General features: G+C 39.0%; 1 protein-coding gene across 25 annotated transcripts in view; it reads left to right on the top strand.

Annotated features, from left to right (window-relative positions):
• Positions 1-13,363, top strand: part of SYNE1 (spectrin repeat containing nuclear envelope protein 1) — a 447,744-nt gene that overhangs the window by 328,937 nt on the left and 105,444 nt on the right. For all 25 annotated transcript variants that reach the window (XM_026505077.4, XM_026505081.4, XM_026505085.4 and 22 more), the window contains 4 exons: positions 2,647-2,778; positions 2,984-3,139; positions 3,720-3,929; positions 9,253-9,354. In XM_026505077.4, the coding sequence (XP_026360862.3) occupies positions 2,647-2,778; positions 2,984-3,139; positions 3,720-3,929; positions 9,253-9,354 (600 nt within the window). The remainder of the gene's footprint in view (positions 1-2,646; positions 2,779-2,983; positions 3,140-3,719; positions 3,930-9,252; positions 9,355-13,363) is intronic.

Below are 13,363 nucleotides of genomic sequence, written 5' to 3' on the forward strand. Positions count from 1 at the left end.
CTATTTCCAGTACTTAATAGTTCAGAAGATCTTAATGAGAAACAGGTTGGGACCTCAGTGGATCTAAAAGGAAGGGGAAGCCAGTGGTCAGCTAGAATGATTACTGGCCTATCTGTAGCCTTGGTCCCTAGTTAGGCAAGTACTATGTGAGGTTGGACCTGTTTCCACAAAGCAAGCCAAATCCAGTGGAATTGACTATAGCAACAGAAGGTTCCAGGTAGATAATAACTATTAGTTCACTGTAAGCAGAAGCCAGAGAACATTTGAGAGTCAGAGGACTCAACCCCATAAAGAGCTAGTGCATGAGGTGGGAACCCAGGCAGGCCTGCGATGTTTACCACGCTGTGGCGCAGCAGGATTTTGAAGCTAGAAGTCTAATCCTGGGTCCTGGGCCCGCGGTGCTCATCTGGGCCATTCTGTGACAGTAGTATTATCAAAGTGAAGTCTAGGTCCTTTACTGTGGATCTGAGGAAGCTGCTATTCTCACTGATCTGACTAGGACTAGCTTCAGCGCTGGGAAAGGCTGAACCCAGAAGTGAAAGGGTATCAGTAACTGGAGTGCATCTGTGGAGGGAAAGGCAGGAGCCAACAAAGCAGGCACTGTAAAGTGGATACAGCTTGCCTGGACTACCTGAAAAGAAGATAGTCTGAAGGTCACAATGTGTCCCCTTCTCTGTGTGCTCTGGAGCCATGCGTGTCTGTCTCATTTTACAAACTCTTATGTCAAGCCACCCTTTCTCACTCCTCTACTGTTCTGGCCAGGAGCCTTCTTTATCACTGTCCACATGAATAGCCACCAGCAGCAGCCCTGGGAAGTTTAGAGCATTCCATTCTTGGAAGTCGTTATCCCAGAATCCTTTTCCACCTTAAACTTTGCGTGGACTTCCACCCTGTTGGAGTTAGTCCTTCTTCACATCCCTGATCAGACGTTTCTCAGACTCCTAGCCTGAATTCTTGATTTCTGATGTGAACCTCCTGGACTTGACCGCTAGCTTACCTTCATGTTCTGCTATTCCCCATTCCTTTGACTATAAGGGATATTTACAGTCCTAAATCAGGGACTGTGGTCTTCTCTGACTATCCCAAGTCAGATAAATCCAAGGCATTTGCATGTTGCTTCCTACTCTCCATTTGTTAAATGCCCAACCCCTGGATTCCACCTTTTGTCCATCCAACCTAAAGCATCTGCATGGTTCATCCAGCATTGCAGACTTCCTGGCTGTCTCGTCCGTGACCCACTCTTGTCTCGGAGAGCTATATTTTCTGTCAGTGCTGTGCTGTCACCTCAACATCCTCCATGTAAGCCTACCACAGGAGCCCTGCCTGCTGCCACTGACATTCCCCCATGATCCCTGGACTGTTATAGTTTAGGTTCAGGTCCATATCTCATTGCCCTTTGGAATTGGAAATGGAAAGCATTGAATGTTCTTTATTGTATGGCCTTTTTTTTTTGCATTTGAGTCCTTTCTCTCCATAATCACTGGTCATTTGTACAAAGTGGCTCCTAGGTGGTTTTCTTCTCTGATGTGAAGAGGTGAGAGAAAAGGGGAGGAAGGAACAGTGTGGCCACCAGAGTTCCGCAGAAGAAAGGAGATGATCATTTAGTGAACATATTTTGTGTTCTGGGTGTAATTTCTAACAACACTGTGGTGAGGGTGACATTATCTCTACTTTGTAGATCTATAAACTAAGCCTTGGAGAGATTAGATGATTTCTCAGGGTCTTGTGACTAAGAAGAAGCAGAGCTAGGATTTGAGTGCAGGTTTGTCCAACTCCAGAGTCCCTCCTTTTTCATACTACCTTACAGACAGTTTTATATACTGGATACATTAGCTGTCTCAAATATAAAAACAAGCACTTATTTTTGGCCTAAAGTTCACTAGGTCATCTAGCTTGAGGATGAAATATGGATGGCTCCCAGTCCTAGGAACCTGTAAGCCAACCAAGGAAATAGTTTATACATTTCTGAGAAATTAAATAACCGTGGTAGGCTCTGTAAGCAGGAGTTAAAAAGGAAGCAGAAGTAAAAAAATAGAAAGCATTGTAGTAGTTGTGGAATTTAAGGAAGTGGATTTTAAAGAGGTGCTGTGTGATGGATGCTCTAGCTACAGGGGGAGATGAGTCGGGCATGTTTAGAGGATAGTGAGTGATCAGCCTGAGAAGCAAGGTGAGAATGAGACATTCTATAAATTATAGGAACTGAATTTGATTGGAAACATCATTCAAAAGTTTGAGAGCTAAGCGATGTCATGGTCCTTATCAGGCATTGTGTGTGCCTACAAGAGTTTAGGGGAGGTTAAATGAATGAAGAAAGCATAGGGATTAGTCTAGATCTGGTATCTAGGATGGATATTTCATCATGGGTAGTTTAAAACCAAGAAAAGTTGAAAGAAAGGCTGTGATAGATTTCAGGCATTTTCCCCACCACTTTGTTTTTGTTTTTGTTTTTAAGTCCATCAGTGGAAACATTGCCATTGCTGAGGTCACCATGTTTGGTGAATGTGGTATGTCAAAGAGGTCATATTTCTCTAGAAGAGGTTTTTATAAGGACAGGTTTTCCAGCATCTGCTTCAATGTGCAGTTCTAAATGATGAAACCTAAACATAGTATATATGCTCTTCAATAAGTGCCCCTGTTTGCCTACAGCTCTACAGCAGGCCGAATCGTCTCCTATCTGGTGTGCCACTGTACAAAGGGGATGGGCAGACCCAAGACAAATCTGCAGTGACATCTTTGCTGGACGGATTGAACCAGGCCTTTGAGGAGGTTTCATCCCAGGTAGGGCTGCACTCTTGGCTTGCTCATGGATCTTGGTCTCCATGAAGTTGTTCCACCTCTGGGCATGAACGGTTGAGACCCAACACTAGTGATTAGCCCTGAAAGGCAGAGCCATTGGACCCTGACATCTCATCCCATCTCATCATTTTTCTTTGATCCTTCAAAGCACTATAATTAATTCTGTGCCCCCCCCCCTTTTTCTCAGGGTGGGGGGACAAAGAGGCAGAACATTCACTTGGAACAGAAGTTATATGATGGGGTCTCAGCTACCTCTACATGGTTGGATGACGTTGAGGAACGTTTATTTGTTGCCACAGCACTTTTACCAGAAGAAACGGAAGCTTGCCTCTTCAACCAAGAGGTAAGTTTGGCAGCTGGTGTCTGTGAGAATGTGATATTACAAAGCACTTGAAATTTTGGTGTTGGATAATTAATGTATAAGGAAGGTCAAACATAGAACGGTTCTAATAAAGTACAAATTACGTATATTTCCAAACTGCATAATACAAAAGAGTACTGCCTAATATGAAAAGCTCCCAGGGATACTCATGTTTTGCATTTTTATTCTCTATCTTGTGTATGTAGGAAGAAGAAAAAAATAGAGGACTCTTTGTAGAAACTTGTTGTGTATTGCAAATTTTCTACATATGAAACATAGGCTAAAAAATAGTGTATGAGTTTCTAAATATCCCTTTACAAATCTTACTTTTCACCAAATACATATTATTATTAGCTAATGATGTAGAATTTCTGAGAAAAATCTCTCCAACAGCAACTTGCCTAATATTTGTAGCAGTGGAAGTGGGTCAGCTTGCCTTAGGTATAATTACCACTGAATAGTAAGAGAGATATAGTAGACTTTCTCTGAGGAAATGACTTAATTTGTATATAGATTCATAGATCTAAGCATTGAAATGTGCTTTCTCTTTTATCAACTCTAGACTCTTGCTAAAGATATTAAGGAAATGTCTGAAGAAATGGATAAGAACAGGAACTTGTTTTCCCAAGCATTTCCAGAGAATGGTGATAACCGAGATGTCATTGAAGACACTTTGGGTTGTCTTTTGGGCAGGTTGTCCTTGCTAGACTCAGTAGTAAATCAACGCTGTCATCAGATGAAGGAAAGACTTCAGCAAATACTAAATTTCCAGGTAAGACATCAAGAGATGGTTGACCATTCTCTAGCTATATTCAGTAATAAGCAGGATATCTTTTTGAGGTACGATAGAGACCTATTTTTTTTTTTTTCAAATGTACAACAAAAGCAAGAACATTATGGAAAAACAAGGGAATAGAACCCTAGGATTAGGAAACTAAGAGGTTTACATTCCTAGAAATGGAGGTTTGAGAAAACCAATCAAGCAAACTAAGGGCTGAATAGAATTTTAAATTCAACCAATAAATCATAGGACTATATTATAATTTTCAATTGATAATTGGAATTTAAAACATAAGACCAATGTTTATTTAAAATATATGACCAAAGAAATATGCAGGAAGTGCCGCAACACAGAACCAGGGGCCATTGAAAGTGACTATGGCCTACCTCTGCCTGCATTAAAAATGTATAGCGTTGGGGTACCTGGATGGCTTAGTCAATTGAGCATCTGATTCTTGATTTCAGCTCAGGTCATGATCTCAGGTCGTGAGATTGAGCCCCACTTTAGGCTCTGTACTCAGTACAGAGTCTACTTGGGATTCTCTCTTTCCCTCTGCCACCCCCCCCATCCCCCTGTCATTCACTCTCTAAATCAATCAATCAATCTTAAAAAAAAAAATTTATGGAACTACTTCCCAATTCTAACTCCTCAGATTTATTTCCTTTTAGCCCTAGAACTAGAGTTCCACTGGCAGCTGAAAAATTATCTGCTTATGAATCTTTTCTTTTGACTACAAACTTTAGCAAATGCAAAAGCCACTGATAAACTTTGGGTTGATTTCCATTCCTAATAAAAAGCACCTTTTGAGAATATTTAAGTTTTAACTGAGATTTATTTATTTGTTCGTTTGTTTGAGAGAGAGGGGAGAGAGAGAGATGGGGGGGAGGGACAAAGGGAGAGAGAGAATCTTAAGCAGGCTCCACGCCCAGTGCAGAGCCTGATGGGGGGGCTCAATCTCATGACCCTGAGATCATGACCTGAGCTGAGATCAAGAGTTACACACTTAACGGACTGAGTCGCCCAGGAACTCCTAATTGAATTTTATTTTTAACAAAAGTATAAGATTTGTAAAATAGATAAAACGTAATTAGGGCTAAGAGTTTATATAAAATTTTGATTTGTAAAAAAATTACTGTTAAAATGTGAAATGTAGCATCAGCCAAGAAACGTGGAATTTTCTAGATATTCACCTAGAGGGACAAATCATCACTGCCTTTCAGTAATTTGTATCCTTAAAACTACAAAGTAAAATTATAAGACCAATTTTTGTATCCTTTTTTTATTCATGAAGAATTTTCACCTATATTATTGTCTTTAATCTTCACAACATACCTCTCAGCTAAGCATTGTTCTGATATTCATTTCGCAAAGTCAGAAGAGCAAAAATTAAGAAGTCTCTAAAACGAACCCTCCTGGGTTCAAATTCTGGTTTTGTCCCCTACTGCTATATACCCTTAGCTGCTTCTCTAAGCCTTAGCGTCCTTGACTATTAAGTCACACCCATCCTAATGGTCTTGTGGGGTTTTTTGAGGATAAAATTAATAAAAATGTGTAAAATATTTTGAACAGTGTCTGAAACATAGTAAGCACTTAGTTTTATTATTGTTGTTACTATTAATAGTAGTATTTGTTATAACATATACAGAATCTGAAACCAATATAAAGATTAAATTACTTCTCTAAGATTACTCAACCCTCAAGAAACTGGAGCCAGGATTTGACTCAAAGAATATTTTTATATTTTATATCATTAGGGTGCTAACAGGGGACATGGAGAATAGTAGACCTCTTCAAGATGTATTTTGAAAACAGAATCAAAGGAGCATGTTTGTGTGTGGTTTAGATATGGAGAATGAGATAAAAGGGCACTGCTGGGGAAGTCCAGGGACTCGGGCTGACAGGACTGGTGCAGAGCAGTGCCCTTGACCAATGGGCAAGGCTGAGTCACTGTCTGGACAAAGATATGCTGTAGAACAAAGATACTCAGGTGAATAGTCACAGTAGACATTTGGGTATGCAAGACTATGGCTTCAAGGAATGACCTGGACTAGATATTTGCATTTGTATAAATTATGTTGCATAGTTCATAGAGAGGAAAGCACATTTCACTTGGAATCAGAAAAACTGGGCTTGCTTATTTGGGTATTTTGTTTTGGATGCAAGATCTGATTGCATGCCCACGTATACACTATCTGTCTAAAATCAGCTAAACTGTTGTGCAGTTTATGGAAACTTGTTTCATTACTCTAAAATGCACCTTGAGTAAAGTAATGCACTGAGTTTTAACAGCATGCTGGTAGGTCTATCAGCCATAAATGAGGGGAGTTAAAAGTGCAAATGTGTGTGTCACTTGGAAGCATAGTTCCCTTTACAAATTGCATTACTATGCTAGTGTCTTCAGTACTTTAAAATTTTTATTAGTAATTATAGCCAGTCAGATTAAAATATGAACTAAGCATGAATACTCTGGAACTGATTTTCTGTAGAGGACCAAGAGAAGAACATATAATCATGAAATTCTCTTTAAATCATGTTCTCTATTTTTCTTCTGCCAACAAGTTTCTACTTGTTGGTGGCCAGCTCACGAACAACTGACATTTCAAAATGTTTGTGTTCCAATTTAATTGAAAGAAAGAGTTCCAATGTTAATATAATTAAAGGTCAAGTCACAAACCATTATTTTACTTTGTACCAAGCACCTGGTATGCTGTCCGTGCTCAGTAGTTAATGGGACGGTATGCCTTTGTTTTCCATTTAACTTTTGAGTATTAGCTTTTGCCAGACTGTTAACCTTACCCTAGACCCAACAGACAATCTGGAAGAATGTGTTGATGATATGTAAATATATATTATCTCCATGGAATCACAGCAAGTTAATCATCAATTATTCTATTAAAAAAGTTTTTACCTATAGACTTAATCCCAAATAAATTTACTGGACATTTTTATAATTGAGTATTTTAAGTTATTTAAAAACTGAAAAAAATGAAAGAATTCTTTATTAAATGAGTGAGGCAGCACAGAGGATTTGAAAACTTGAAACCTTTTATGTACCTGTTTCTCAAAAAGCAAGAGTCCTGCCTCTTTATGTCCTACAAGCAATGCCAGTGACTACAGGATAAAACTTGTGATTTCTGATATGTGTGTAATATAGACACGCCCTAATTATCTTGCTGTGTCACACGTGCAGTAACGAAAAGCAGTTAAAACCTTTGGATTTTCATTTTTAAGAAAATACCAACATCCATGGAGCACCTGAGTGGCTCGGTCCATTAAGCGTCTGACTTCAGTTCAGGTCATGATCTCGGGGTCCTGGGATCAAGCCCCACTTCAGGCTCCCCACTCAGTGGGGAATTTGCTTGTCCCTCTCCCTCTCCTTCTGCCCCTCCCCCTGTTCGTGCTTGTGCACATGCACGTCCTCTCTGTTTCTCTGTCTCTCTCAAATAAATATATAAAATCTTTTTTTTAAAGTTTTAAAAAAGTACCAACATCCATATGGTTACTAACACCTCTTAAAGTCTCTTATTTAGTAATTTTTAAATCAATCATATTCTTGGCTTTAGTGCCTTCTTGGCTGGTCCCTTCCAGTAATTAGTGAGGCCTTGAGAAATGTGAACTCTGTTTTCTGTTACCTTGAGTAGAATATAATTAAGACAGAAAATATGTTATTAAAAATATAAAGATGATGTACAGGAAATATATCTGTAATCTTCATTTCTTTTTTTTTTTAGTTTATTTATTTATTTAAGTAATCTCTATACCAAACTCATGACCCCGAGATCAGAAGTCACATGCTCTTCCAACTGAGCCAGCCAGGCGCCCCCATAATCTTCATTTCTCACCCATGATATATTATTTAGACTGATCTACTCATTTAGATGAACTGAATTACTGTTGTTCTAAATATATGTCTCTAATAGAGACTTTTTCTTTTGAGTCTGTTCAAATGAATGGGAAACATCTTTTCCTAGGCACACAAACAGATAAATATGTCATCGTTCTAATGGCCCACATGGCCTCACCCTAAGCACGGTTGAATAATACAAACATTGCTATAATTCATAAGCAAAAACCTTGCTTTTGGCGTCATTTGCCAGGACTGTTACAACAATTTCCTAGTGAATCCGCCACGAGGCTTGCAGACTGGTTTGGATTTTGGTTAGTGACAGTTATTGCCTCTTTGGATCGCATGCTTTTCTCTAATGTTCATGTGCATTTTTTTTTCTTTTTCTTTTTACTGCATAATCCACTCACTGGTTTGTTTTCTAGCCTTGCATTTTGTGTTATAAGGCTGGCACACATCCTTAAAGATGTTTTTTTCTTCCTTGGTGTGATTATCTTTCTCCTTGTAGATAGTCAGATTTTTGCATCTTGATGATGTGTCCTTGTATATATATCATCAGCCCCCGGAGAAGAGGATGTGATGAGTCAAACTTCAGCCTCTGCTGAACAACCAGACTATCGTATATGTTTGCTGACATTTTAGGAGGAAAAACTAGGAATTATTCAGATTTTGCTCCAGTTTATTATACCCTGTAGAACTCAGGACCAAAATTCTGATAGTTAACTTCTTTTTGTATAAATATAACTCAATATAAATATATTTGGACTTTTACGTGAGTAATCTTTATGAACAAAAGGCTTTGCTAAGGTCTTTTTGTGTTATCTCTTCATATGTCTTTGGTCATCATGGATAAAATTTATTTTCTACACTTCTGGGTGGCTTTTTATAAGCTTGGACAAATTCTCTGAAAATAGAAAAACGGAAGTGTGAGAGAGAGGGAATGAGGGGAGAGAGGAGAAAAGAAATTATATTCTTCCTAAGAATCACATTTTTTCATTAAATTTAAGATGTCATTTTAAATAAAGTTTGGACTTATCTGTAAAGTAAAAAATATCTTAAAATTTTGAAATAAAATAAAATAATCATATTTTTTCCCAAATAAGGGTAGCAGCTGTAGGTTGTTTCACTAAATAGAAGTCATTAGTGTAATATTTCCACTGCAGTGTTTAAATGTGCACATCTATTTCAAGCCTACCAAGAAGATGAGGGTGACTAGTATTGCCTTTTATTTGTATACTTCGTCACCATTTGTATTGGGTTGGAAATGCTTCGTGTAACAAATTCTTCAAAAGTCAGTTATAACACTTAAATTGTCCCCACTTCCTTTCTCCTTCCCCCAGGACAGTATTGTTTCTTCTGGACATTAAATTCCTACACCGATATGTTATTTCTAAGAATGTGTGTTATATTTACCACCCTTTCGAATTCCCGGTTACAGATATTAAGTCTTCCTATTGCTTTCCTCTTTAGAATGATCTGAAGGTGCTGTGTACATCGCTGGCTGACAACAAATACATCATTCTGCAGAAACTGGCGAACGTGTTTGAACAGCCTGTGGCAGAACAAATAGAGGTATTTACAGCTGCCTTTTTCCGGAAGAGCAAATGCATAGCGTAGATCTGATTTGCTGGGAGATTTCAGATATTCTACAAAAAATGAATGGTTTTCTATAGCATTCTTGTTGGTCATACATTTTGTCTTTAAGTGCCAGGTTTGAGTGACTGGCCAGGTGACATGGACTCTGTCACTTCCTTCTGTACGGAACTAGGAACTAGGACGTAGGTAAGGTGTCAGTGACAGATGATGACCTGAAGAGGTTTGCCACCTAATACTGGGATTAGACAGGAGCCTCAGTGACATAGGACAGACAGTCTGACTGTTCTGGGGCAATACAGATAAAGCACTCAGACATTCAGAAGGGGGCCGACTGCCTCCAGCAAGGGTAGTATCCGGGGAAATTTTGTAAAGGAAAATTGGAACCAGACTGAGAAGTTTGGACACACAGAGACTGGGAAGAAAGCTATCCAAGTCAAGAGGACAACATGAACAAAGGCATAAATGGTAGACAATTCAGAGCACTTCCAGAGAAAAACAAGTTATCCTATTTGGATGAACTTGTGATGAATGAAAACAATTGAGAGGAAGTAAGTTTGGATGAGTACATTCGAGGCAACTTGTAGAGCCTTCTGAATGTCAGAGAATTTGGACTTTATGCTACAAACCAGTGATCTCTAAACCATATCGCTGGCATACCCCATTAGTTTAAAAAATAAGCACACACCACAAGTTATGTGTATTTACCTATTTATGAATTGTAAACAGGTACTGTGTTACAAAGCATATGCACAAATGAAAATTCAGAAGAAGGTGGTTGAATGTAAAGGAAAGATACAGTGTTTTGTCCTCACAAACCATCTCATACACTCGGGTACTTGCACACACCTTGGGGCCCCCCGGCAGTGCAGACTCACCGGGGATGTTTGAAGGCGAGAACAGGTGTCAGTGCCAGGCCCTGCTTCTGGGTGGTGGACATGACCGTGCCAGGTCAGGAAGCAGGATATGCCTCAAGAGGCTTCACGTAGCTGCACTGAGGGGAATTCAATGAGAATTCTAACTTGTGTGATGTCACTGAAACAGGGAGGAGAGAAGAAATGGGGAGGATGTTACACATAATGTCTCCTGTTTCCCAAACTAAGTAGTTATGAAAAGTATGTGTTTTAATAGAATTTTCTAACCCAATTTCAGTAGACCTCGACAGGTTCTATGAGTAGACCATAGAGAATCACCTGTAATAGAAACCCCCCGAAATATTTCTCCAAATAGAAATCTAGATCTGTCTGTCTATCCATCCATCTGCGGAGATCATCTAAAATAATTTGCAAAATTATGTGTGAATGTGGGGGCGTCTGGGTTGCTCAGTGGTTAAGCGTCTACCTTTGGCTCAGGGCGTGATCCCGGAGTCCTGGGATCGAGCCCCATGTCGGGCTCCTCCGCTGGGAGCCTGCTTCTCCCTCTCCCACTCCCCCTGCTTGTGTTCCCTCTCTCACTGGCTGTCTCTCTCTCTCTGTCAAATAAATAAATAAAATCTGTAAAAATAATTATATGTGAATGTCTATTTTTCTTGACCATAATTCCATCTGCTTTTTAAAACAAATCCCTCATTCCCCCAAATTAAAAAGCAATCTTCTATGTTGTATCTTCTACTTGAAAGGAACTTCTTTTTTATTTTTACTTTTTTTTTTTTTTTTGGCTTTTAACATACCTGATTCCAAAAAAGAGTTCAGCAGCTATAGTAATGGTTTGCCTTGAATTTCTAATGTGAAATATAGGATATGTATGATCACAAGTAAAATTTTTACTAATTATTGACCAGTATCACTAAAGTGAATCCCACAGATAAAAATAAATAGCTAGACTATTTCTTTGAATAAATGGAAAACACCAAAAAAAAAAAAAAGTGCTAATTCCACCCCTACCCAGCTTGGGTTAAAAAGATAATAATAGCAGGAGACATGAGGATGATACCTCTCAATATATTGATCTTTTGAGCCATGTCATTTTCATCTAGAACAGACTTGTCCCCACAAGCCTGGTGCACAGCTGACTTCAGGGACCTCCCTTTACCACTGTTCTGAGAATTTCCATCACTTTTCCTTCTGTTGGATCTTCTCTTTTCTGAGTCTCAAGCCTGTCTTTATTACATTGCTTCCTTGTTTTGTTAGTACATATTCTTACAAGAAAGGATGCATGTTAGATGTATTTTTTAATATTTTGCCAATCTGAAAAATTTCGTATACTGTGTTCACACTTTATTGATAACTTGACTCACTATAAAATTCTTGGCTGGAAATCAGTTTTCTATAGAGTTTTGGGGCACCTCATTTTTTTCAACTTGGCTTTTTCAACTTGGTGTTGGCTTGAAGAATCTAAAATCATTCTAATTCCCAGAGGTGTCTCACTGGTCTGAAATTTCACAGTGACACACCTTGTGAAGGGTTGGTTTTATCCACTGGGCTGGAAGTTCAGTATGCTGTTTTGTTTTTTTTTTTGTTTTTTTGTTTTTTTGTTTTTTTTGGCAGCTCTCATCTTTCCATTTTGGAAGATTGTCTAATGATTTAGTATTTTTCATTCCTCCATTTTATCTGTCTTTTTCTGGAACTCTTTTTAGGCAGATGTTGGATAGACTGGTCCAGTCTTCTAATTTTTTTATTAAGAGACAGTCTGCTCCATTTTTTTGGAAGACTTTCTTGATTTCAACTCTCAACTTTCCTACTGAATTTTTATTTCTGCTCTCATCTGTTTCATTTTCCCCGAGCTCGTTTTAGTTCTCTGAGTGATCCTTTTTTTGTAGTATTCTGTTCTTTTTCTAATAGATGCATTATCTTTTGTCATCTTTCTAGATATGTTAATGATTTCTTGGCCAAAGTTTTATTTTTCCTGTTTAGTCTGTTTCCCTTCAGCCTGCTTTTGTTTATTTTAGTCTCCATCTTTTATGTAGGCGGCTTTTCTGAGATTACGGAAATTCTTTTGTTGTCTGTTCACATTTAGGATGGAGAACTAAACAGCCGAATGGGAACTTTGTGTATGGATGTGGCTTGATGGTTTTGAGATTTACTGAACATTGGGCTGTGTGGGCTATTTGTTGGAGAATTCTTGTGTCCAGTGTTTAGATTTATCTATTGGTCTTTCTATATTTTCTCTCCTCTCTTGTCTGGAGACTAGAGGTCAGGCTGCAATACCTTAGAAGATGTGGGGGCTCCCACATTTAGCATTCTGTGGGCATTCGGTCACGTATCCCCTGTTTTCAGTCAAGTACTCAGACCTGCAACTATGTCTAGTGCCCCTCAGTCCAGAGACTGTTTTACCTTCTCTAGAAAATAAACTCCACATCTTTCCTAGAGAAGGAAAAGGGCAACATGGAGTGAGGAAGAGGCTCCGGAAATTTCACTGCTCTTTAAGCAGCTTTTTACCAAGTATCCTTATTTGGGGCCCCATCCCACCCACCCAGAGTGCCAGAGACTCCTGTTGCTGTAAGTTTAGTGATGTAGATCTCCCATGAGCTTAGGATTCAGCTTTCTCAGATTTTTAAGTCAGTTATCCTGTATCCTTCTGAATTTCAGCTTTTGAAATTTTGTTGGTGTGGCCTTCTTTCCTGTTTCTCTGCCCTTGTAGATTTATGGGTTGGGGGGCACCAAAAAACAAGCAAACAGAATGTTTACTGTGGTTGTAGCGGTGATTCAGGAAGGAGAAAATAAGACACATGTGTTTCATCTGCCATCTGGAGTCCATGTTCTTCTCATCCTTCAGGGCAACTGAGGTTGTGTTTCTTCCAAAAGTCTACTTAGACTGCTCTAAAATCCACTGTTGTCTCTCTTCTCCAGGCCCCTCTAACAGGGGTGAGTTGCATCAAGTTGAGTACCTGATTGGATTTACCCTTGTTTTGTTTTGCTGTTTACTCTGGTTTCCTAACCAGACTGTAAGCTCTTTGAAGGCCAGGGTGAGAGCTTGTTCTCCTTTTACAGAACTCACACTGGGAAGATGAGGCTTAGTGCCAGCAGCCACTTTAATAGTTGTTGATCGC

This window comes from Ursus arctos, unplaced genomic scaffold (assembly GCF_023065955.2).
Source record: "Ursus arctos isolate Adak ecotype North America unplaced genomic scaffold, UrsArc2.0 scaffold_13, whole genome shotgun sequence".
NCBI lineage: Eukaryota > Metazoa > Chordata > Mammalia > Carnivora > Ursidae > Ursus > Ursus arctos.